This window comes from Acipenser ruthenus, chromosome 51 (assembly GCF_902713425.1).
Source record: "Acipenser ruthenus chromosome 51, fAciRut3.2 maternal haplotype, whole genome shotgun sequence".
NCBI classification, from domain to species: domain Eukaryota; kingdom Metazoa; phylum Chordata; class Actinopteri; order Acipenseriformes; family Acipenseridae; genus Acipenser; species Acipenser ruthenus.
The window spans coordinates 913,878-940,305 of NC_081239.1; the positions used below are offsets into that span (position 1 = coordinate 913,878).

Here is a 26,428-nt window from a genome sequence, read left to right on the forward strand (position 1 = left end):
GAGCCAAGATATTTAGTTTTTTCCTTTACAGAAAAATATACACTGGTTCACTGGAGAGAAAGGTCCTGTATGTTGCATCCCTATATCAGTGGGATTTTAATGATGTGATAGTGCACGATTTCCATTACACGAGAGTAGATGTTAAAACTTCATGCTGATTTGAACTCGGCTCTCGCCAAGATAAGCACCAACTAAGACGTAGCTTTACAGTAAACTAATGTGATCCATATGTGTCTCCATCCATTTACGTTTCCTTCCATATGGTGATGTAGATATCCTTCTGTCTGGTGTTAATGGCTGAAGTGTAATGCTGGCTCCAGGGATCAGCTTATTTTGCCTCCCTGGCGCATCAGCACACACAACGGCTGCGATGCTGGCTCCGGGGATCAACCAAAGTGCGGCCTCCCCAGCGCATCAGCATGACAACCGTTTGGATTGAGCTAAGTAGGGTACATCTCTGGGGTTTTCAAGTGGGCACCTTCCATCCTCAGTGTTTCGTCGACTAGCCCACGACACCTCAAGAGGGCTCGACGGTGATTCTGGCGTCCCAGCATCACCCCCCTCCGTCCATACACAGCAGGGTGCACATTTTATCACAACACCTCACGATTTGTCGTTTATATCCTTTATATACCTACCTGCTTGAAAACGCTTCTTCAATTTCCGTTCAGTAATCAGTGCTATAGAAACACTAGGCACTCGTGTGTGAAAATGTTAGACCGCTTTGTGCTTTAATTAGGCATCCGAAACACCTGCTAAAAAGTCTCTTTATCATTTGTAGCTATGTGTTCCTTTTCTCTTACCATTTGAATTTAATTGCATGCGCCTATTAAACATCATCAATTCAATTTCACTAATTTGCCTGTTTTGACAAAGATTTTCAGTTCCAATGGTTTGATTTTATGTGGACAAGAAATCAAAACTACAGAAGCATTGGTGTTCTAATAAATGTACGCACTACTGCATAGTACATAAACTATGGGAACAATTTACAGACCAACTGGGAGGCATTTTCCCTTACGCAGACCCCTTGCTTACTAAATATCTCTTTTAAAATATGCAAAAGTTGGTAATTACAAGTGTAATGGAATGAAACGTTCTCCTTTTTCTAGGAAAGCAGTACAACAACTTGATAACCTCACTTAGACTATTTGCGCACTAAATATCTGGTATCCTTAAATATACAATTGGCTCCTCTTTAAAAATATGCTTAGGATTTTAATGACAAGTCTATCCCACAAGTGCAGTGGTACCCCAGATACGATCCACTTTCTACAATGGACTGGGCATGACATTCTCTTCATTTTGAGTTCAGAAATAGGTTTCTGGTTAATGACTGCCAAGGACAACCCTACACTGAATATTGTACAAGTCTTGGCAGTAAATGGATTGTATTTATTTTACAGCAGTTTTATTAGAGAGGTAATTGAAGAGAGGTTTGGTACATGTCAAGACTGCGGATTGTGGATAATGATAATACCAGGCTGGCCTTGATATTGACTTGTCGTCAATAGGACCGTAAATGAAGTGGCCTTAATTATGAGGTGGTCTACAGAAAATGTATTTAAGGATTAATATTAGGTCCACTGTGCAGATAATAAAAAACGATTTATTCAAAGGAGTGTCTGAGAAATGTTCATAGTTGAAGAGCCACACATGTATTGCACTGGTATTATTTTGCTCCAGAAGAGCTCTCTAATTAAGAAAAAACATTACAAGTTTGAGAATGAGAAAAGACCATTCGGCCCATCAAGGCCACTTGTTTGCACACCATTCTCCCCTACTGGGGGGGGGGGGGGGTGATTAATTTAAAGGCAGGCAGTGTGGTCCAGTAGTTAAAGTACAGGGCTTGTAAACAGAAGGTCACCGGTTCAAATCCCACCTCTGCCACTGACTGACCGACTCACTGTGTGACCCTGAGCAAGTCACTTGACCTCCTTGTGCTCCATCCTGCAGATGAGATGTTAAATCAATATCTATTGTAAGTGACTCTGCATAAAATGCACCATTCACAGCCTACCTCTGTAAAGCGCTTTGTGATGGTGGTCCACTATGAAAGGCGCTATATAAAGATATTATTAAAAGCACAGCATTTTTTATGTTCCCACTGTTTTGGATACTTAACCTGGTAGGCTAGTCCATGTATTTATAACTGTGAAAAAATGCTTCCTACCTTCTGTTCTAAACTCTACTCAGCTTCCATTCATGCCCTCTTGTTCTTCTCTCTGTGCTGAATTTGAAGTCGTGTCTTGGGTTGACTTTATCTCTACTTCATCTTGGTAGATTTTCCTATTCCCCGTTTTCTCTCTCTGTTACATTTCTGTTTTCATCGCCAAAGGGAATGATGTGTAGAAAGTCTGGGTTTCCTTTGTGGTACAGCTACTGTTCCTGGTTTTCTGCTTTGCTGAAAAATGTGAATCTTCTCCACACCATCCTGTAGAGTTAATTAACAGCACAGTGAGAGCTCCACTGACAGATAAGCACGTTCTCTAGCTTTTAGAATTGAAGATTTATAGCTTGTCGTACCTAGACTACTGCATACCTCTGTGTATAGACACTCCTGGAAATAAGCAGCAAAAAAAAAGACTGCAAAAAAGAATGTCTCATTTAATTTGCTGCAGTGGGTTAATACGCAAGTCTATCTGGTTTCTGAGTTGGTCACAAATGAAATTTGTTTGGTGGTTTCAACCCATTTAGTGGAAAGTGGTGTAATCTAATCGCAACCCCCCCCCCAAAGAAACAAAAAAACACTACAATGAATATGCTCCAAAAGAAAATGTTTAAATAGCCAGGAGAGCTAGAGAAGTTTTAAATAATTATCAGCTCAAATGTAAAAGCTGCAGTATTGCACATGGTTGAGGCTTGGAGACTGCACCCTCCCTCACCCCCTAAGAGAAAGGGTGCTCCCTCCAGTCCAGGACAGGCTTGAGGCATGGAGACTGAACTGCACCCTCCCTCACCCCCTAAGAGAAAGGGTGCTCCCTCCAGTCCAGGGCAGGCTTGAGGCATGGAGACTGAACTGCTCCTTCACCCCCTAAGAGAACAGGTGCTCCCTCCAGTCCAGGGCAGGCTTGAGGCATGGAGACTGAACTGCACCCTCCCTCACCCCCTAAGAGAAAGGGTGCTCCCTCCAGTCCAGGACAGGCCTGAGGCATGGAGACTGAACTGCACCCTCCCTCATCCCCTAAGAGAAAGGATGCTCCCTCCAGTCCAGGGCAGGCTTGAGGCATGGATATTGAACTGCTCCCTCCCTCAGTCTCCCTAAGAGAAAGGGTGCTCCCTCCATTGCACTAGATTTAACTGGTGAATTCAATTTGTTTTAACCCTAGCACTCATATATTTTGTTTTCAATTGATTTATTGTTTTTTTTGTGCACATGCTAAATGTTTTAGTTAGATTCAACTGAAAATAAATTGATTTTAATAATGTTTTTTTTGTTTCTCTTTCTTAGACCCAATTTGGACAGTTTCTTTGGAGAAACACGAACTTAAAACTATAGGATCTGGGAAGGCACTGCAGAGTATGCTCTGTGTGGTAATCACCTAGGAATCATGCATCTTATCTTGTGGGCTGTCAACACAAGATAGCCACAGCTGAAAAACTTGCCTCGCAACCTTCCAGACTCCCCATAGGAAATTGGATCTTATGACTTAATTTTTGGAAGACTTGTCCTAATTCAAAAACTGTTTTCTCATTGGCTGGGAAGGAACACTGCCTCCTCCTCCCCGCCCCCTCCCCTCAATTCTGACCAATGGAGAAGCTTAGAAAGGAAGAACACTCCTAAGGAAAGGAAGCACAGCTTTTGGAAGGAATTCTGGGAGAAGAGAAACGTTACATTAAACTGGATTGGTGGATTCTCCTTCAGAAGTCATTGGATTGGACTAAAAAGAAAGCATAGCGACCCATTTCTCTGCTAACAGTGGATTTGAAAATATTGTTGAATTTTTTTTTCTGGGTTAACTGTTTAAGAAGATGGCCACATTTTTTCCATCTAAGGTCCTGTCCCGTTTGGGTATCTTCATGGCCTTTTTGGTGTTTGGGGGAGCAATGGCGCTAGAATTCGGGGGTGCCCCAGGACAGTGGGCTAGGTACGCCCGTTGGGAAGCGGGTTCAATGGGAGAACTCAGTTTCAGCATCAAAACAAATGCTTCCAAAGCCCTGGTGCTTTACCTTGACGACGGAGGGAACTGTGATTTCTTGGAGCTTCTCATCTCGGATGGTCGTTTGCAGCTACGCTTCGCCATCTCCTGCGCGGAGCCCGCTACCGTTCACTTAGACACGCCGGTCAGCGATGACCGCTGGCACATGGTCCTGCTCACCCGGAACTACCGCGAGACCATGCTGGTAGTGGACAGCGAGGCTAAGGTGTCCGAAGTGAAGTCCAAGCGGCGGGACATGTCTGTGGTCAGTGATCTGTTTGTCGGAGGCATTCCTCCGGATGTCAGGCTCTCAGCTCTCACCTCCAGCACTGTCAAATACGAGCCCCCCTTCCGAGGCCTGATCGCCAACCTGAAAGTGGGCGAGACTCCCCCCAACTTGCTCAGCAGCCAGGGAATCCAGAGTGACTTGGAGTATCTGTGTACCAAGCAGAACCCCTGCCTCAATGGGGGGCTCTGCTCCATACACCATGGGGAAGTTCGTTGTGACTGCAGTCTTACCAGGTACCAGGGGAAGTTCTGCAATGAAGGTAAGGAGAATTTGGGGTCGTTACAGTATATGTTCTCTCTAAGCCAGGGCTGTCTGAAATCGTTTTTTATAGAAGCCAGCAGTCATAGCCACTTTGGATCTTGCAGTACACTGTTGCACAACCAGATGGCGCCGGTGCTTACCAATCTAAAGATTGGTTGATCTAGCCTTTCATTATATGTATCTATGGCAGCTCCTGAATTCATTGTCAAAGCACCTTATCAAAGATAAAAATAGAAATATTTGAAAAAAGGTATAAGAAAATGATAAAGTTAATTGGAAGATATGTCCTTTTAACCCCTGAAGGTACACAAGGAATTGAAAGCTTGCTCAAATGCTTTCTTCTGAAAAGACAGTTGAGAGCGACTCAAGTATCACAGTGAAGAAAATGACCATTTGGACGACCAGATCCAACCTGATAGTAAATTTGAATTCCTGCATCTCATTGCTAAAATAAGAAAGTCATTTGTATTTGTGGGACACATATGTCCCTTGTTCCTCAAACGGTCAAGGTAATACACTGGGATTATAATGGGTTCCCAATGGTCCTGAATCACATTTTCTGTAAATAATTCACCTAAATCATATATTATTTATTGATTGATTCTTGGGAATGTATTGGTATTATAATTAGCGCTGGGTCAAACATGGGTTTTTAATATATGAATATTCTTTCACAATCAATAAGAATAAGTGGGAAAACAAAAGCAGAACTCATACGCACATTCCATGAACAAATAAACCGATACCCCATCAACTGCCCTGTTAATGAAAGCAGTGAAACATTCTGTACAGCAGAATGCATGTTATTTATGTCAGACGTCATGTATGCATTGGTTTCCATTATTCATTACATTTAAGAACATAAGAAAACATAAGAAAGTTTACAAACGAGAGGAGGCCCCCATTCGGCACATCTTGCTCGTTTGGTTGTTAGTAGCTTATTGATCCCAGAATCTCATCAAGCAGCTTCTTGAAGGATCCCAGGGTGTCAGCTTCAACAACATTACTGGGGAGTTGGTTCCAGACCCTCACGATTCTCTGTGTAAAAAAAGTGCCTCCTCTTTTCTGTTCTGAATGCCCCATTATCTAATCTCCATTTGTGACCCCTGGTCCTTGTTTCTTTTTTCAGGTCAAAGAAGTCCCCTGTAGTCTTCTTTGTTCAAGACTGAATAGATTCAATTCTTTTAGTCTGTCTGCATACGACATGCCTTTTAAACCCGGGATAATTCTGGTTGCTCTTCTTTGCACTCTTTCTAGAGCAGCAATATCCTTTTTGTAACGAGGTGACCAGAACTGAACACAATATTCTAGGTGAGGTCTTACTAATGCATTGTAGAGTTTTAACATTGCTTCCCTTGATTTAAATTCAACACTTCTCACAATATATCCGAGCATCTTGTTAGCCTTTTTTATAGCTTCCCCACACTGTCTAGATGAAGACATTTCTGAGTCAACATAAACTCCTAGGTCTTTTTATTTGAATCATTACATTTGAACATGGTCATTCTTGCCTCTGAATACATCTGAAGCAGTGTCTGTTCCAATGCAATGGTACATCAGATTTATAGGAGGGATTCCTTGCTCCAGTTACTGCAGTCAGTTCACCGTTGAAGGAGATGTTTTAAAATAGAACCAAGACGCACACACACACACACACATAGAGTTGAAATAACCAGTGCATGTAGCTTTCCTACCACGGGGGACAAACCAAGCTGCACAACACATGGAGTTTAGAAGAGCTACAAGGAGAATCACAGGTACCATTTACCCGTGGGCTGCAGTACTGTGGCACCTCCTTTGATCTGAAAAACACTTCATAAGTGCAGCTGGACGCTGTCCAGCGAAGTTGTAAAGAAGCTGTCATTTCAATGGTTGTTTCTTCCTTGAAAGCTCCCTAGCCATTTTTTGTCAGCAACCAGGCAGCGTGGGGAAGCAACAAAACAGGCAAGGGCTCACCGAAATATTGTTATAAAACCATTTGTGTCTTTGACTTCATTGGAACATCAATTGAATTATACGATGGGTTTCGCCACTTTCAGTTTGAGTGGTTTCTGACCAGCTAAGCTGCGCCGTGATTGATTTGAATGAATGAACAAAAATAAAATGTGAAAAATATGTAAAGAAAAGCCTGAATCATAAGCACGGACACGTATCGTTTATTAAAAAATATTTGTGAGATTTATCTTTCAATAGCGCCCCCTATGGACTTGTTTTATGCCTGTAGCAATATTCAGCACTACATCGGCTAGATATATTATGACAGATTTCCTTCGTGAATCTGAAACGGGTGTATTTTTGAGTGTGAGAATACACCTCGGGCATATGAAGGGTTAAGTCCGACATGGCAGACAGCATTAAGCATTTTCGCTAAACCCACACTATTGTAATTCTGAATGATTAGGCCATCAATCTCTTGCACATTTTCATGAGAGAATTTATAACTGCGTATCAAGCTGAACGCTAAGAGGAACCCTGTGAAGCTGCTTCATGAATACTGATCGCCCAGATTAGCTTCTTAACATTTGGACTTGTTACAAACTTGAACGCACCCACTGACTTCTCACTGAGTTACTGTCACGTGTCAGAAATATATTAAATATGCTGCAGTAGAATAGATTTACTTGCTGGGCTGTGCATGACATTCTGCTTTTAAGATACAGTAGTGTCCAAATGTATTAGAAAACCACAAGATAGCCTTTATATACCTACCTGCATTAAAACCTCAGGGTGTGAGAATTTCAATTGATATAGAATCAATAGGCACTCGTGTGAAAATGTTAGACCACTTTGTGCTTTAATTAGGCGTCTTAAACAACTTCTAAAAAATCTCCTGCATTTTACCATTTCCTTAGTTTTAAATGACTTGCACGTGTGGCCTATTAAAGTCATGAATTAGACAAGCCTATTTTGACAATATTCCTAGATTTTAAGTTCCAGTGGTTTGATTTCATGCACCAAACAAATCAAAACTACAGAAGCAATAGGGTTCTAATAACACACTGCTGTATATTAGTTTGGTTCAGTGTTTAGACCGTATGCTTAGATTGACAGGTATATGGCCAATTAAATTTATTTATTATATTACCTATGAAACATTACAAAGAACAAAATGAACCAATAATTCAACACCTTAAACAGAACACGAATGACCTACAATGTGTAGTTTTAGAAGAAATAAATGGATACATAGATTCAATACCTGAAAGTTAAAATGTAACTCTGAAAGTTAAATTAGAAAGGAGTAGTAAATCTATACACCCGTTAACTATGTTGTGAATGACATCACAAACACATTAATAGATTTAAGTTGAAATAAGTGAGTGTAGTTACTGTGGCATCATGAGCACCACTCCTCTCTTCACTCCTCTATGTTCCTCCCCTGCCCTTCTGTGTCTCCTCTCACCCGCTCTCTTTCTACATGTTTTAAAAAAGGAGTTGAGAAAGTTAACCAAGTGCAGCACAGAAACCAGGACCAGAGGGCACTGTTGGAAATGAAGTGGGGTCAGACTGAAGGAGACGCTTCTTCACACAGAGAGTGGTGAGGGGATGGAATGGGTTACCTAGTCATGTTGTTGAGGCAGAATCACTGGGATCCTTTAAAACACAACTGGACACAACTGAGATCAATCAGCTGCTAGGAACCGGACGAGCACTGATGGACCGAATGGCCTCCTCTTTGTCTGTCTCGTTACTGGGTTTATAAAGCAGTTCTAGTTCTCTGTTCCTGACTGCGGGAGATCCAGAAAATATATCCCAGGGAATTAGATTTTTCTGTTGCTGAAAGGGTGCAGATGAGGGGTCTATCCTGTAGCGTTGGTGTTTAGTCCCTTTTGAAGCAGAGTACAGTTCTGTTATTCCAAAGCTCGTCTTTGTGTAATTTCTTGTCTCTCTTAAAATCACTTTATCTTCCTTGCTCCATTCTAATTCCACTGTATCACTCTGTAGAAACTGGAGCAGACCACAACGTTATCAGCAGATACTGCACAGTCAGTCTTCCTGAATGGATGCCAGTAGTACTGATTAAAATGTATACATTGTGTGTAAGCACTGTAGAGAGACTCTCTGTTATATTATCCTTTTTTAGTATGGGCAAGAGAACTGACTTTTTTAAATAATAATGTGTTTATGGGTTTTTAATTTTTTTTTTTTATATTTTTGTATATTATTATTATTATTATTATTATTATTATTATTATTATTATTATTATTATTATTATTTATTTGGCAGCTGACTTACAGGTGTTACAATGCAAGGTCAATAATTGAATACAGTATAGTTTACAGTAAGGGCAAATTATGCTACTCAAAGTACAGTATGAAATAAGATGCAACCCAATCACAGTCCTGGTGGGTCATTCCTCTCCAGGGTTAATGCTAAACTGCTTCAGGGTCTTGGATGGCGGTTTGACCTGTTGGACCATTCTACTAGCAGTATCTCCTAACACCTTGACATCGCATCAGAAGTGACTCTGTCTGTCTGCATCGCGTTGCAGATCATTTGTTAAGGGAATGTGATGGCTCTGTTGCCTCACATGCCTGGCAGCTCCTAAAGCTGGGTGGATAAGGAGGCATTAGTTGTTCCCGATGGAGACGCTCAGTCACGCAGCCAAGATCCAGGCTAAAAATAAGCCAGGTCCCTTTTGCCTGTTTTCAGATGTCTTGAATAAAAAAAAAAAACACACAGCAGGAGCGCTCTTATTAAATCAATAAGAGGATGAGAGCAGATTTTTTTTTTTTTCTGAACAACAGGGGGCCCCAATAGCCTGTTACTGCGTCATTCCACTGTTATCCGTTTCATAGTTTTACTGTACGCACGGTCGGGGTAGATGGTCTTGGGGTACAGGCTCAGTCCCTTTCGATGCTTATTTTTCAGGGGCTTACAAAATATATATCACTCACCGTAAAACTATTTTGTTTGCCCCCCCCCTCCCCCTCCCACGTGTGTGTGTGTTTTTTTTTTTTTGTGGGGGGGGGGGGTTGGTTTGATTGGATGGAATTATGTGTGGTGTTCTATGCACAGGGGTGCCATCTGTACACAGAATATGAGGTACTGGCATTGTGATTGCACTGTGATTGGTTGGTTTCTGATACACGATTTATAATGTCTTAATACTACACCTTCAAATGAGCCTGAGGCTTTTTTATAGCCTTGTTTAGTCCATTACAGAAATACTGACACGGAACAAATGAACCATTTGACCCCCACTAATTGGGAGACTCTTGTGAGATATACAGTCAAGTTAAAGAGCCTATGAATATGAATATCAAAAGTCAAATGGTTAAATACATTTTAGAACTCACATTTAAATATAGATTTTTTTTTTGGTTTCTAGTCTGTTACAGTATTTGATAGCGCGGTTTCTGGTCCAAAATCTACTTCAAGCAATATTGAATTATGCATGTTATCTAAGTGGTTGGAAAACACTTGCATGCTTTTATAGATGCTATTTGCACACCAGCGATGGTAGGGTTGTCTTTACACAGGCATCAAAAGTATTTTAGAAACTCAAATACAATAGTGGTATCAGCAAATAATAATAATAGATTTCAGACAGGAGATCAAGGTTGTGGAGAGTATTTTGGTATTAAGCTCAATAGCTCAACATGTCTGGAATATAACGGTGAGAATTAATTATTTGTTTATTTAGCAGACGCCTTATCCAAGGTGACTTACAGAGACTAGGGTGTGTGAACTATACATCAGCTGCAGAGTCTCACCTGAAAGACGGAGCACTAGGAGGTTAAGTGACTTGCTCAAGGTTACACAATGAGTCAGTGGCTGGGGTGGGATTTGACCTGGGGACCTCCTGGTTACAAGCCCTTGTCTTTAACCACTGGACCACACAGCCTCCTAGAAGTGTACAGATCGCCAGAACGAGTAACCGCAAGCATTAAAGGGATTTCATTTGCCCACCTAATTTACCTTTCCTTGATCTCTTGACTGGCCTTGCTATTGATGTTTCATTGTATTCTTAATGTTCCAAGTGCTGTTTACCCAGGGTAAGACTCTCTGACTAACTGTTTCGCACCCCTGTCAAAACCACAGCTTCTGCCTTAGCCCCAGTCTGCCGGTCAAGAAGCCTTATTGACGGCTGTGTTAAGCCTATTGACTTCACTGTATTAAACTAATGTACTCTAATGTCAGAAGATGTTGAATGGAAGGACTCTTGTGTATTGGGGCTTAAAGAGCGCGTTTGCTGGGCGGATTCTGTTTTGGAGTCAGTGTGTCTGAAATGCTCATCCCTAGTAATGGGCAGGTCAGAACTTCTTCTGTGATTGTGATCTGCTCAGATCTCAGAAAGTGAAGCAGCAGCAGTAAGGTCAGGTCAGTACAGTACCTCCTCTTGTATACCTACAGTAGTGTGCACATTTATTAGATCACTTTGAGCTTTGTCATTTATATCCCTTATATACCCGCCTGCATGGAAACCTCTGGGTGTGAGAATTTCAATTTCCGCTCAGTAATCGGTGATATAGAAACAACAGCCACTCCTGCGTGAAAATGTTAGACCTCTTTGTGCTTTTAATTAGGCATCTTAAACATCTTCTAAAAAGTTATTTTTACCATTTGTGGCTATGTGTTCCTTTTCTCTTATTTTAAATTGCATGTGTGGCTTATTAAAGTCATCAATTCAATGAATCATGTTTTCCCAGACTTGCAGTTCCAGTGGTTTGATTTCATATGCGCAGTAAATCAAAACTACAGAAGCAACGGGGTGTTCTGATAAATGTGCACACTGCTGGATATACACAAGGCTTGAAACTCACAATAGCCCTGCATCCAGCCCTGGGTTTCAGAGCTTCCCTTGTTTAGGTATATTATTGAAATGACCAGTTTGATCAATCAGACCCTTGGAAAATCTGCATGAATAACCACACGTGAGTCTGCAGGTTTACTGATAGGAGTTATTCATGCTGCTACACAGTAGAAACAATGTATTTAACATCCTTGTTGCTGATCATTTAACTGGTGTACTAAATATCTATCTTCAGGTGGTGCACTGTACCGTATTGAAGGCATGTCAATATTTGCTCTGTGAAGAAGTCCAGCCATCTCGTTAAGCCCTTGTTTAACTTTGCCTCTGTAGGACACCCAGTAATTACTAGGGGTTGTAAATTAGCATATGTTACACTTTTTTTTTTAAACGCAATTGTATAGATGCTTTACATTGATCTACCACAATTGTCTATATGATCAGGTGTAGCCAGCGTTCCAGATAAGGTTTTCGGGTCTGGGAGTAACTTACCCTCTAATTTTAACACTGAGAGAGTAAAATGTATTTTCAGGGGGTAAAATGCAACATTCTCTCCCCCTCTCCCCCTCCCCTCTGTCTCCCCCTCCCTCTCTCCCTCCCCCTCCCCCTCCCCCCTCCCCCTCTCCCCCTCCCCTCTGTCTCCCCCTCCCTCTTCCTCTCCCTCTCCCTCTCTCCCTCTCCCCCCTCCCTCCCTCCCCCTCTCTCCCCCTCTCTCCACCTCCGCCTCCCTCTCCCTCTCCCTCTCCCTCTCTCCCTCCCTCTTCCTCTCCCTCTCCCCCTCCCTCTCCCTTTCCCCCTCCCTCTCTCCCCCTCCCCCCTCCCTCTCTCCCCCTCCCCTCCCTCTCCCTCTCCCCTCCCTCTCTCCCTTCCCCTCTCCCCCTCCCTCTCTCCACCTCCGCCTCCCTCTCCCTCTCCCTCTCTCCCTCTCCCCCTCCCCCTCTCCCCCTCCCCTCTGTCTCCACCTCCGCCTCCCTCTCCCTCTCCCTCTCCCCCCTCCCTCTCCCTCTCCCTCTCCCCCTCCCTCTCCCTCTCTCCCTCCCTCCTCTCCCTCCCCCTCCCCCTCTCTCCCTCCCCCTCTCTCCCCTCCCCCTCTCTCCACCTCCGCCTCCCTCTCCCTCTCCCTCTCTCCCTCCTCTCTCCCTCCTCTCCCTCCCTCTCCCCCTCTCCCTCTCCCTCCCTCCTCTCCCTCCCTCTCCCTCTCCCTCCCTCTCCCTCTCTCCCTCCTCTCCCTCTCCCTCTCCCTCCCTCTCCCTCTCTCCCTCCTCTCCCTCTCCCCCCTCCCTCTCCCTCTCCCTCAAAGCCCTAGAGATCTTGAAGTAGGCAAATCAAGGGTTAGACGATCGTTGCAATCAAAGACACAACCGCTGTTCTCCCGACTGCTAGCAATAAACATAACAAGCTTTCTCAGATAATTAAAAGGTGAATAAACAGCCAGCAGGGATAGTGGCATCAGGAGATAGTTGCTACGGCAACGCAGACTAAAGCTATTAAGAAAGAAAAAAAAAAGCAGCTTTTCTCTTTTTAAAGCCGCAAAGACGTGGGTTGACTTGGGGGTCACATTTTGGTTCCTTCCAAAAAAAAAAATTTTTCATACACAATTATTGAATTATTGACCCGATCACAAGGAAAGCCCTGCTTAGCTTTCTGAGATCTGTGCAGATCAGTTCTAACCAGACATAACCCTGGCTGCTGACCACGCTTAACTTCGCTTTCTGAAATCTTAACAAGATTGCAAATCCTAGGTGGTTTAGCTTGAGGCAAAGCATCCCTAAGATAATTATGTTATCTGCGCTATGCGTGCATTGTGGACTAATTACCTCCAACAGAATACACACGCCTGTCTTCTTAAGATAGCATCAAGATCAGTCTAAAAAAGTTTGAATTGTATACTCAGTCTCCACAGCTTAGATAAATCAGGCAAGCTATATACCAAATATATTGATGCCTCCGTTATGCAAATTGCTCTCTAAAAGCTATCAAGCTAATTAAATATTCCTGTCAATCTTTTTCTGAAGGGTATTGCGAAATACCATTCACTGTGTAAGTGAGGTGGGGAAGCATAGGAGCGTCGCACTCACTGAAGCCTGTGCGACGCTTATATGCTTCCCCACCTCTCAGAAAATGAAGAGTCTTTTCAGAAGCACCTTTTACTGAAATAGATTGCATAGTTTAAAATCTGTGGATAGATGCTCATAATTTGACTGTTCAGTGCAGTTAAAAAATCTCCAGACAAGTCAAAGCCACACAAACCAATATAACTCAATATTTAAATAACAGAACCCTGAACTAATCGATTTATTCGCTCCCACCCGTTTTCATTTTCAAAGCTTACTCTGAGTGAATTGATAAAGGCCTGTCTGTCTTGTCATTCTCAAGATGACATCATTTGTTTGAAAACACATCCTTTCATTTTGTCTTGTTTTTTTTAATTTTGTGTAATTACCCGGTGTGTCGGAATGAAAGACCCCCTACCTGATCTCTTTACTTCCCTTTGTTACTGCCTGAGAGCTTAGGGATTGCTTTGTCATTGTAATAATTGAGCTTGAATAGGGCTTGTGTGAGTGTGTGTGTCTGTGTGTGTGTGTGTGTGTGTGTGGGGGGGAGGTAATTACAATCTTTAATTGACGAGGAGTTGATTAAAATAATGCCTCCCTTGTAGAAAATAAATAAATAAAAGTGAAATTACTGCATGACTTTGAAGAATAATCTTTTGTATCCCCTGCTTGAATAGCAAAAAAAAAAAGACTCTCTGAAGCCCTGTTCAAGAATTCTTCTGGTGTCGCTGAACTACATTCTTCCATAGCTTTATCTGCAAGAAAGCAGACCTGGTCTGGTTTTAGCGTTTGTGAAAAACTGGCATGCTAGCCTATAGAGGTGGAGTGATACCGTAATGTCCTGATACGTTTCACGATATGCAGGTCGCGATACGATATGAATGACAATGCAGCTATGTTGTGCTTGTGGTCTTGTATCTCAATACAAACCACACATACATCTATTACAATATGATAGATCATGTAAAGAACACATTGAATCCGTTACACACCTCCTAGCCTACTATACTTACAGCAGTAGGAGGTTATGATCCAGTGTAAAGGCTATTATAGTTTTACTGTAACCTTCTCCAAATTATCTTCAAAGGGAATATTGGAACCACAATGGCAATAATTCTGCACTAAGAGGCTTGTAATACTGCCTTGTCACTTTATTAGGACCTGTACCTGATATCAGGTTGGTTTCACCGTTTGCCCCGATCACATGACCCTTGTCATGGCATAGACTCCACAAGGTGTTGGAAGGTCACTCATTAATATTCCCATTGGTGCAAAGAGGTAGGAGCAAGAATGTTATTTACAGTATGTATGGTTTTCCTTCTGGCTTTTAAAAAGTGAATCGATTTGTTTTTTTGTCCTATGTAGCAAATTGATTGCTAACCTCAAACGGCCACCCATGCTGGGATTTCTTCAGTGGCGTTTTTTTAATGGCATCTCAAAATTACACTGTAAGGAATGCAGTCTGAGTGGCAAGTCCATGTATTTTGTTCTGTTTAAGCTCTCCAGTAATTCCAGTGCAAGAATGGAGCTGGACTGATTCATCTTGCCCCATTACCTCTCGTAATACCACTGACTGTAAAAGCATACATACATTTTTTTATCCTGAAAAAGTCAAGTAGTTTTACTGCAGTGAGGCTTTTTGGACTGTGGTATAAAAAGCATGTATGCAGAGGCTTATTCGGTCTAGCTAGCCAGCCTAGTGACGCCTGGAGCCCTCTGTGTTTAATGGAAGCTCCTGTTGGGAATTTGATGGCCAGGTGAGAATGCATTTCTGCTCTGCAAGGGTACCTGTGAACTAATTTAAAGACGCTACACGCATCCCACTGTCATACTCAATGGTGTACTACAATGCAATTCCTTAGGTATCTCCAAGGACGCCCCCATTTAACCTCAGCTCATTTCAGTCCACTAGGCACATTGTCCACATTATATCTTAACATTTGAATACTGTGTCATGTTTTGCACTACAAAAAATAATATAGCACTCGAGATAGAAAAGGCAAACTAAGCTGATCCTAAAGTGAGCACAATAATTCCATCCATCTTACCTGCTTTGCATTTCCATGAGCTGCTGAGGTGTGAAATCTGTCTCAAATTAATGGCATGGTGTGAAAATGTGTGGGAAGTTTTTGTCAGCTGCTGTTTACCTTTAATATCACGAGCTAGGAGTAGAAGCAGCCCAAGTCTGTGGATAACGGAATTCCTCGGAAATCGTGGAATTTGCAGGCTCCTGCAGAATTCCAGTCTTCCACAGATTCACCATATTCTGCAGCTAGATCATTATTATTATTGTTATTATTTATTTATTTATTTAGCAGGCGCCTTTATCCAAGGCAACTTACAGAGACTAGAGTGTGTGAACTATGCATCAGCTGGGGAGTCACTTACAACAACGTCTCACCTGAAAGCACAAGGAGGTTAAGTGGCACACAGTGAGTCAGTGAGTGAGCTGGGATTTGAACCGGGGACCTCCTGGTTACAAGCCCTTTTCTTTAACCACTGGACCACACAGCATCATCACCCTGAGCATCATGAACAGTCTGTTAAAGGGACCTGGAATATATATCGTAGTTCGGTTCGTTTTGTTAAATTAACAAATTAACAAAAATGTTAAATTAACCCATAAATTGTTTGATACTATTATGATTTACATTATTAATACAATTATCGAAGACATAAGACGCTGCGCAGAACACTCCTCAGATATCTACTCAACATAATATTTTCTCACAGATTTGGATTGATTCTAGCACAACACACTGACAATAAAACAGTTGTATGCCTAAACTAAACAGCTGGATTCAGAGGATTGTGTTCTTACGTCAAGCTCTGCATCTGCTTAGCAATGTTCACAGGGCTGAATATGAAAATGGTTATTTGATGCCAGACCACTTGTGTATAAGTGGGGTGTGGCTGAGCCGGATTATTTTCTATAGACAGCTCAGACATCACCGTTCTGCCACTGACACGGTGGAGAAAGATTGTGGAAATTAGATAAATGCATGACCTGTTACTAGAAAAACAATGTGAATTTAGTGGCGTCCCGGTACCTTCAGATATAGGACTATATCACTGCCTCCTGGATATCCATGCTGACAACGGGAGTCAGTACAAGGCAGGAAAATAGATTTGAACTCATCTAAGCCTCTTAAGCTCCAAACTATTTTCTTCTGTTTTCCTTATTAACTTTGTCTGCGTGTGGTTTTTATTTTTATCTGTGGCTTGTCAGATCTTTATACAATATTCCTTGATGCTTTCTATTGATTCCACACATGAATGGTCTGTTATCCTAGATGTTTTCATCCCGGCTTCTTCTGTAAAGACATTGTGTTTGATCCGCTCAATTACATTTCTGAGAAACCCAGTGAACATTAAAGATTTTCAAATGCAAATGGATGTATTTGTTCCACCTTTCCCCTTGTCTATATTCCCTGTTGCTCCAATATAGACTCTCCTTTGAACCGTCTTCGAACTGGCTTTGTCTGGAGAACTCTAATTGCCAGGCACTGAAAAACCGCCCTCATTCCATTCTGTGCAACCTTAAATCTCTATTGGCCCAACTGCTTGTCCAGTTATGATGAAACCTGGTATTAACGTTACTGAGATTTGAGTGATGTATGGTGTCTCTCTGTCTGTACATCTGTCTGTAGGTCACATTTTTGCAGGTATCTTGAGAACACAGCTTGTCCCCCATACTGTAGACCAGTAAACCATGACACTAATACCTTATCTGTTAACCTAATGACATCTCGATCTTAAACAGCCCTTTTCATGTCACTATTCGTTGGCATTTCTTCTTCAGTATTGTTCAGCACCGATAGCTGTGTCCAGGGTTGCGTTTTAATGACATGCATGTTGCAATGATTGGTCTCAAAGCTTGCCCTTGTTCTTTATGAAATTTAAGACCTACGACATTGATCTGGGGGAAGGGAAGAAAGGACTGATAAAATGTAAATTGGACAGCAGCCAAGGTTTTTGGTCGGGCGACATCATTGCAAAAGCCGTGCCAGTTTCATCAAAGTTCATTAAATTTAATTTGGCGCAATGGATGTCGCAGTAATTAGAATAACAGAGATTGGGCTAATGAAATTACAATAAACACTGGCACAAATAATGGAAGCTTCACGCTTGTCGAAGTCAGATAAGACGTTATTGGCGGGCGACCTTCACAGGGGTATTGTGCATGACTGGGGGGGTCCCGAGAGAGGCAGCGACAGTCAGTCTGATGCGGCAACGCGGAGGTTTAACCCTGTGTTGTCTTTTAAGCATTTTCAGCACAACTCTTTTATAAACATCAGTACAAAGAAAGAGGCTAAAGTGCTGTCTCACTGCCAGCTTTTCTACAGAACTTCAAAATCACAATTCTAAAAATATAACTACATTTCTAGATTTATTAGAGGGCTGTCTGTCTGTGTGGTACTAATATGGGACCAGGATACTACAGTACAGCTGTTTTTTGTTCCTTTTTCCCCAACCTATACCCTGATAAGTATGAACAAAATTGTAACAAGTTGCAGTAACTTATTACTTTGTTATAGTTACAAAATACTATAATTTACTTTGAAACAAATGTAGCTAGTTTTAGTTACACAGTAACTTTTCAGCACATTTTACATTTTACAGATTCTATATATATATCGATTTGGTCAGCCTACAACTCGAAATATTCTTTGACAGTATCGGACCAACACATTTTTGGCTGCCACTTGCAGGCAAAATTCTGACCGTAGTCCCTCCTGGCTCTCAGTCCCTCATCTAACTGTTAAGCTACACCACATCCTGACCACTCAATCACACAGTCTCTGATATTGAAGTTTTCTCACATTTTTCCATTGGTTTGTATTTTCTTTCTGCCAAGACGCTGGGATTTTTGGCTTGACATTTTTAGTTATATATAAATATATATTATATATTTATTCATTTTTCTGCTGACGAGGAGAGAGAGAGGTTCATGTCAGATGGATTACACTGCTGTAAAAATACATTTTTAATAAAGAAATTGTTGAAGCATATAACAGTCCCTCTATTAAACAACATTGCACAGCCCCTTAATCCTGTTTTAGGGGATATAAGAACTACTATAGAAATAAGTCTATTCCGGGTTTATGAAATTAATTCTCCTGGGACTATTAAACTGAATGCCTCAAAATTAAAATAACTAAACATAATAATATTGTAAACCACATATCAGAAATCAACCAATCACAGCGAAGCATTTGCCAAATATCCTGTACATCATATCCTGTGTACAAATGTCACTCTGTGCATAGAACAACCACACCTAATTCCAATGTTCAAAAATCAATACAAAATGAAAACACAAACACACACACACACACACACACACACACACACACACACACACACACGGTACAGTTTGTAAAATTGATCTATTAACTTCACTCTTTCTTTAAAATTTGATGAACTTGACAGTAGTTTCTCTGAAATTGCTACAACTTTTAAAAACACACGTTTCTCCTGCTGCAATTTATACTGACGTCAATCTGGGAAAATCAGGGCTGTAAAGATTTAAATTAATTGTGACGTGGCCTTTTCACTGAGGCGCCCCTACAGCGAGATCTTACTGTAATAATAATAATACACCATGCATTGCATTAGATTATTATGTATTATTATTATTATTATTATTATTATTATTATTATTATTATTATTATTATTATTATTATTATTAATATTGAAATGATCAGGAGCCAGGAGTTTGATCATGGTTAGAAACTCACACTAGCCCTGCTGCTGCTGCTGCTGCTGCTGCACCCAGTCCTGGGGTTCAGAGCTCCCCTCAGTGAAGTCTAGTATTATTATTATTAATATTGAAATGGTCAGGAGCCAAGAGTTTGATCATTGTTAGAAACTCACACTAGCCCTGCTGCTGCTGCTGCACCCAGTCCTGGGGTTCAGAGCTCCCCTCAATAAAGTCTGTTATTATTATTAATATTGAAATGATCAGGAGCCAGGAGTTTGATCATGGTTAGAAACTCACACTAGCCATGCTGCTTCATTAAAGGGTGTTCCATAGGTAAGGCATCAGACGTCATGCCGATTAAAACGTTCTCTATTAAACCAGACCCCCCATTGCCTATCCACACCACTCACCAATCTGAATGAGTTCCTCTTTGCTTAAAGACAACCTGAAAGAAACAGAGAGCCAGTATTAACAACTATGCCTGTGATACCTGACTAATGGGACACATTGAATATTATTAGCATAAGGGTAATCTTCTAGGAAAAGCTGTCTGAATTTGTTGCTCTTTATTCTTACAAGCATTGCGATTCACCCCGTGTTTGTCCAATGCAGTTGTCCAATGTTGGTGGATTCCATTACTGTCAGTCAATGTAAATTTACAGTTTTAATCACAACCAATAATTATGAGCCAGCATTGAAAATGACAAAGGCTGAATGTGGGGTCGCAGCTTTGAGACGCATAATAACGTGCAGTCTTACAGCAGTGGAAACGATTCTCAGAACTCATCATATTTGTAATGTGTAATAAAATGATGATTTTGGCCATGGTGATTGCTGATAAACGTGTTGAGTTTTTAAATGCGGGCGGATGACAGCTGGTGAGCTTTAGACAAGGCAGTTAAAGGAGAAAGCAATGCAGCGATCTCTAATAGTATACTAATGCAATACATTTTGCACACTTGTCTTTCTGGCACTGCTATAGTGCCATAGTATGGCAATAGGTTCAAAGCGTTTGTCAAAAAGTTACTTAGGGGACGATCAACATGCTGTTCAGGGTGTATGCCATTAGCTTTGATTGCATCAATTACTGTACATATGGATGTATCACTGCAATTCTGCATTTCAAATGCCTTTTACTTTTAAAGTAGTTTTTGTTAACTGAGAGTATTATTTTTCTATGGTACCAGATTGTGCCAGATTAAACTATTTTGGGGACTGTGCAGTAGTGTAACTGCCCCCCTAAATAATAATAATAATAATAATAATAATAATAATAATAATAATAATAATAATGTTATTTCTCAGCAGAAAACACTCAAGTAAAAAATAATGAATTAATTTTGCTTCATTAAGTCGAATGAAACCTGCTGAATAATGCTGCATTAACATATTGAATTACACACCGCTTTGTAGTTTTCCATACACTTAACGACAAACTGACAACAATTGAAAAAAAATGTGACATTTCGAAATCAAACATGACATACTGTACTAATATTATGGCTTACAGTGGGCTTTTGCGAGATCATTTTGCAGTTCCTTTGATTACATGCTGTTAAATCAAATAAATTCTAGGTGATGCGAATCTTGTGGCTATAGTTGTACGCATACACGTGCCTGCAGGTTTGTAAAAGCATTAAACAAAGACCCAGAAAAAAAGGGTTTGTTTGCTTTTTTTTCTCATAACGTCTCGCATGGGTCAAGGATTAGAATCCTGTGTTATCTGACCAGATTACATTGAGTTGATTGGCTCACCGTGCTTCTGAATATAAGCCACGTCCCCTTGAATTGAGGTCGATTGGATCAGGATTGTAATTATTATGCTGTGTTTTCTTCCTCTTTTTTTTAACCCCTTCAGTCACTGCGTGTACTGTAAAATTGTACCATGTTAAAAGAGTAAGTAGAGGGGTTCTGAAAAATATAGCGTTACACGTCCCCAACTGTTTAAATAACATACCTGTCATTTTTATTTTCATTGTTAACATCCTGACAACGTTTTACACTTATAACTTTAAAGCCTGTTTCAAAGCTGTTTTCAAAATGTCCGCTCTAGTGCACTGGGGGTTTGAGATCTGTCCTCTAAACCACTGCAGGAAGAGCGATAAAAACCCCTCAAAAACATAACAAGGGCTCAGGCTTTTCTGTTCGGTACCACATCATGGATCGTTATCATTGCTGTGTTACCTGTTTAACAACGTGGGCAATAATCCTGACACTATCGGTGCACTAGAGCAGACATTTTGAAAAGAGCTTTGAAACAGACTTCAAAATTAAAAGTGTAAAAAGTTGTCAAGATGTTAACAATGAAAAGAAAAATGACAGGTACGTTATTTAAATTGCTGAAGGAACACGTGGGGACGGGTAACACTATATTTTTCAAAACCCCGCTACTTACTATCTATTTTATAATGTTTTTTTCCCCCACAATTTTGGCTGGGCAACTTCTCATACTCCATAGAGCTGACACAAACGGTTTAAAGATTTTTTCTAAAAATTCAATAAAAAAAATCATGACCGAAGAGGATAAATGAATCTGTTGAGTTCTGGGGTGGTGTAGGACTTCTCAAACTCACTTTGGGGGGGACAAGAGTTTTCTGCAGTGTTTTATCAAGCACCACCACAAGGCATATGCATACTGCATGCCTACCTTAAACCTTCGTTTAAAATAACGCATTATAGAAAGTGAAAAAGCTGAAGCTGTGGGTAGACCTACAGTAATTGTAACCCCTTCAGGTACACAAGCCATCGAGCGCTTGTTAACATACATTTGAGAGTGACTCAAAACTGACCAATTGGATGACCAGATTCAACTTTTCAGTACATTTGAAACCCTGTTTCGTGGACTTCATTGCAAAAAGCATCATTTTTATTTGTGGAGCACGTATGTCCCTTGTACCTTTAAATGTTTAATGTGAGATGTGTACAATACAGCTATTGTACACAGAGGAGGTGATCTCTGGTGCACATCGAGGACGGAATGGGTTGAAATAAGATATAAATCCTTTCCTTGCTGATCATTGGACGTATTGTTTATCGAAAGGACAAATGAGATACTAGCTACCCGATTGACGATTTGATCTGGTATTGGAAGCACCTAAAATATGCTTGATGTTTCCATGAAGGCTATAGTGAATTCCCTGCCTGAACCATTGCTTCATTTCTCAAACCCCTCGAATGGGTTAAACCCACTTCTGTGGTTTTCATTTTCCCAGCAGTAGGTTTTGATTTGAGATCTGCTTTGGTCTGGAAGCAGAGATGGGAGGGATGCAGACTGGCAGCTTGTCAATGGCTCTGGGAGATCTGTATTGACAGAGAACTCTTCAGGGAGAGAGCTTATCTCTTTACAGTGCAAGGAGAGAGCCGGGCTAACGAGAGAAGAGAGCCAAGAGAATGAAACCCAAATACAGTTCTGTCAAAGTTAAACGGGAAAACTGCTTTGAATGTTATTCATTTTTTTGTACAGTAAAACTTTGCTTAAAGGCTAGAATTAAGTACTTACAGTGAGCCAGAAAAGAGGGGGAAGAGTGGGGTGGGGGAAGATGAAGTGATCCAGCCTTTTATCATCTCCTGCAAGGGAATGAAATACCTGCCGACTGGCTGGGGTTAATTTGTGCCGGTTCACACATTTTTCTCTGACCAGCGAGAATTAAACAGTTCAGTAGTTCGGGACAAACACCAATCACAAAATGTTTTAGTACAAATATTTATTGTAGAGAATGCGGAGTATACGATTTTACAGAAAAGTATGCTGTATATACACATTCATTTGGCATCAAACATAACTTGGTTTGAGGGTTCGCTGCCTGGCCGACTGAACGAAGCTGAGACCCCCATTGATAAAACATAAAAATTGTTATTAAGAAAGGTGGAGATGGGGAGGTGGTGGGTTACGATGAAATCAAAACGCAACTGAGAGAGAAGTGAAGAGGGTATTTATAGTGCTAACAATTTAATTAGCTAATGTGTAAATTGAATGATTCAATTTGGTGATGCAGAGATTGGTGTCTGACCCTCCTCCCGAACTTTAATTATAAATTTCATTTTTCAAAGTATGAAAAAAATATAGAATTGTTGCAGAAAAAGAACTCTGTATCTTTAACATGTACAATAAAAAACACTTTCCTGTTCCATGAATTGAAGGACACAAGTGTACTGTAATGATACGTGTTTTAGGATGCGACATCTAGGAGTAAGAAAATTGTTTTTTTTCACCCAGAATAACAAAACACTAGAAAGCGGGTCAGCTCTGGTTAAAAGTTTTGCATCACCCTCTAAAGTGAACTCATTTAGCTTCATAAAGTCGAATGAAACCTGCTGAATAATGGTACGTTAACATATTGAATTACACACCGCTTTGTAGTTTTCTGTATACTTAACGAAAAAGTGATTGAAATTGAAAAATGATGACATTTCGAAATCTAACATAAAATACTGTACTGGCTTCTAGTAGACTTTTGCGATATCATTTAGTAGTTTCTTTGATTACATGATGTTAAATAAAAGATCTACAGTAAATTCTGTTCATATATATATATATATATATATATATATATATTTTTTTTTTTAAATGTCTCAATCATAAAATTCTGGGTGATGCAAAGCTTTTGGCCACAGCTGTAGTTCTTATCAACAACAACAGAGTCTTTGCTCCTATTTCCCTTCAACAACTCCCTATTATAATAGGTCAGAATGAGTCGCTGATGTCTGGGGGGATGTCAATAGACTCACCTGCCATCTGTCCCATATCCCACAAATTTACTTTTATTAAAATTAAAAAGGCAGCACTATACTGCGCCATAATAATACCATTAAGCAATTTAATATGCAGTTCAACCATTTTTTAACTCCATTACTGTGTATCGGAGTTTTCAGTCGTTTACAGCATGCTGGTCTTAGTGGAGAGGTTCTTCAGAGAGGTTTGATAGCTTATAGACAGCAGATGATGGTCTTAATATTGAATACTGGCTGTCTTATCATTAAATACAGGAGCAGCCTTAATATTGAAGGTGTGTTTCTATTGCTGGAGGAATAAATGTGTCCTTTAAGTGTGAGATGGTCTTTATACTGAGGTGGTCTTTGGAAAATTTAATTGCCATTAAATGTAAACTATCTGTCCCAAGCGCAATCTCATGCTGTCAAATACATTGAAAACTATTCCAGCTGAACGGTGTACACTTTTCAGTGCGTTACAGGCAATTCTCCGCTGATCTGGTTAAATACCCACGGTTATAATTCACCATGTGCTTATAAAGTCTTACAAGGATTTGAAAAGGGTTGACGTATTACAATTCATTCTTCAATTCTAAGGTCTTTTTTACAATTCCATTCACGCCTGACATGAACCACAGAGCCACACAATGAAGAGTACTGAAGAGTATATTGCATCTAATATTGCATTGCCCCTTCCTTGTTTAACATGTAGGCATTTTATCTGCACCAGAGACAGACTGCAGCCCAGCAGGGATAAAGATTGAAAGATCAGGCACTGACATTCTCTGACGGCTGACTGTGGGAACAGTCCTGTAATGAAACCGATGGAGCGTGAGCCAGATAAACCAAGGGAAAACACACACACAGAGACACACAAGCATGCAAGCACGCACACACATATAGACACACAGGCACGCACACACATAGACACACAGGCACGCACACACATATACACACAGGCACGCACACACATATAGACACACAGGCACGCACACACATAGACACACAGGCACGCACACACATAGACACACAGGCACGCACACACATATACACAGAGGCACGCACACACTTATACTCATACACATACACACTGAGACACACACACAGGCAGACACAGACACAAACATACAGACACAAGCATATACACACACACACACACACACACACACACACACACACACACACACACACACCGCAGGGCTGTACAGTAAATTACAAAAACAAATACTATTAAACTAATAAATTTTGTTTTTCTAGATTAAATGTACAGGATGGCATCTGTACACAGGAGAAATTTGACAAATCAATAACAGGAATTGATTGATTCCTTATAGACATGTCTGTACTGTGAGAAAATAAAACCTCGGGCCATACCTAGCCCCCATAAACATGTTCAAGTGTGGAGTTTTCATTATGGCCGTAGCATAATCAAGGGCTGATCTTTCAGAGGGGGAAAAACAGAAAAACCAGACTGTGCCATTTGTCCTGGGAGATTGTTTTTTAAATTAATAAATAGTGGCTCAAGGCAAAGGGAGCCGAGGAAACCAAGAGGAACATGTCGGATTGAGATTGGATGTGAATGGTGAGGGGGGTGGAGGGGTGGAGGGGTGGTTAAACGTATAGATCAGGACAAAACCTACAGCTGGATCGTACAGAGCTGAGGGTCCTTATAGGAGGCTCTGTGGTCCAGTGGTTAAAGAAAAGCACTTGTAACCAGGAGGTCCCCGGTTCAAATCCCACCTCAGCCACTGACTCATTGTGTGACCCTGTGCAAGTCACTTAACCTCCTTGTGCTCTGTCCTTCGGGTGAGACGTAGTTGTAAGTGACTCTGCAGCTGATGCATAGTTCACACACCCTAGTCTCTGTAAGTCGCCTTGGATAAAGGCGTCTGCTAAATAAACAAATAATAATTCATTCATTCATTCATTCATTCATTCATTTGTGTCTTTGGAACCCAATGCCCCTCAAACATGTTCAGTTTTACACTAGAACAGGCCAACAGATCTCTTGAACAATATACCGCTAACCCCTTAGGAACTCGAGAATGGATGTAAAACCTAGCGAAAGCATGGTAATCACAGGCAAGCATTGTAAAGCACATCAACGTGTGGTAAAACAGGGAGGGCAGCAGTGTGGAGTAGTGGTTAGGGCTCTGGACTCTTGACCGGAGGGTCATGGGTTCAATCCCAGGTGGGGGACACTGCTGCTGTACCCTTGAGCAAGGTACTTTACCTAGATTGCTCCAGTAAAAACCCAACTGTATAAATGGGTAATTGTATGTAAAAAAATAATGTGGTATCTTGTAACAATTGTAAGTCGCCCTGGATAAGGGTGTCTGCTAAGAAATAAATAATAATAATAATAATAATAATAATAATAATATTAATGTATGCATAGCATAGCCATGGGGACCTCATGGTAACACTGCAGAAATACGGCACAAACATACTGGGGTATATATTTATACAGGCTCTGCCTCCACACTCCCACACAGTCAGTCTAAAGGTGTCTCTT

At 40.9% G+C, this 26,428-nt stretch overlaps 1 protein-coding gene across 17 annotated transcripts in view; it reads left to right on the plus strand.

Annotated features, from left to right (window-relative positions):
* The window catches only part of LOC117398528 (neurexin-2-like), a 420,078-nt gene that overhangs the window by 32,808 nt on the left and 360,842 nt on the right, over positions 1-26,428 (plus strand). For all 17 annotated transcript variants that reach the window (XM_059015985.1, XM_059015996.1, XM_059015998.1 and 14 more), the window contains exon 2: positions 3,452-4,687. In XM_059015985.1, the coding sequence (XP_058871968.1) occupies positions 3,973-4,687 (715 nt within the window). In that variant the 5' untranslated portion in view covers positions 3,452-3,972. The remainder of the gene's footprint in view (positions 1-3,451; positions 4,688-26,428) is intronic.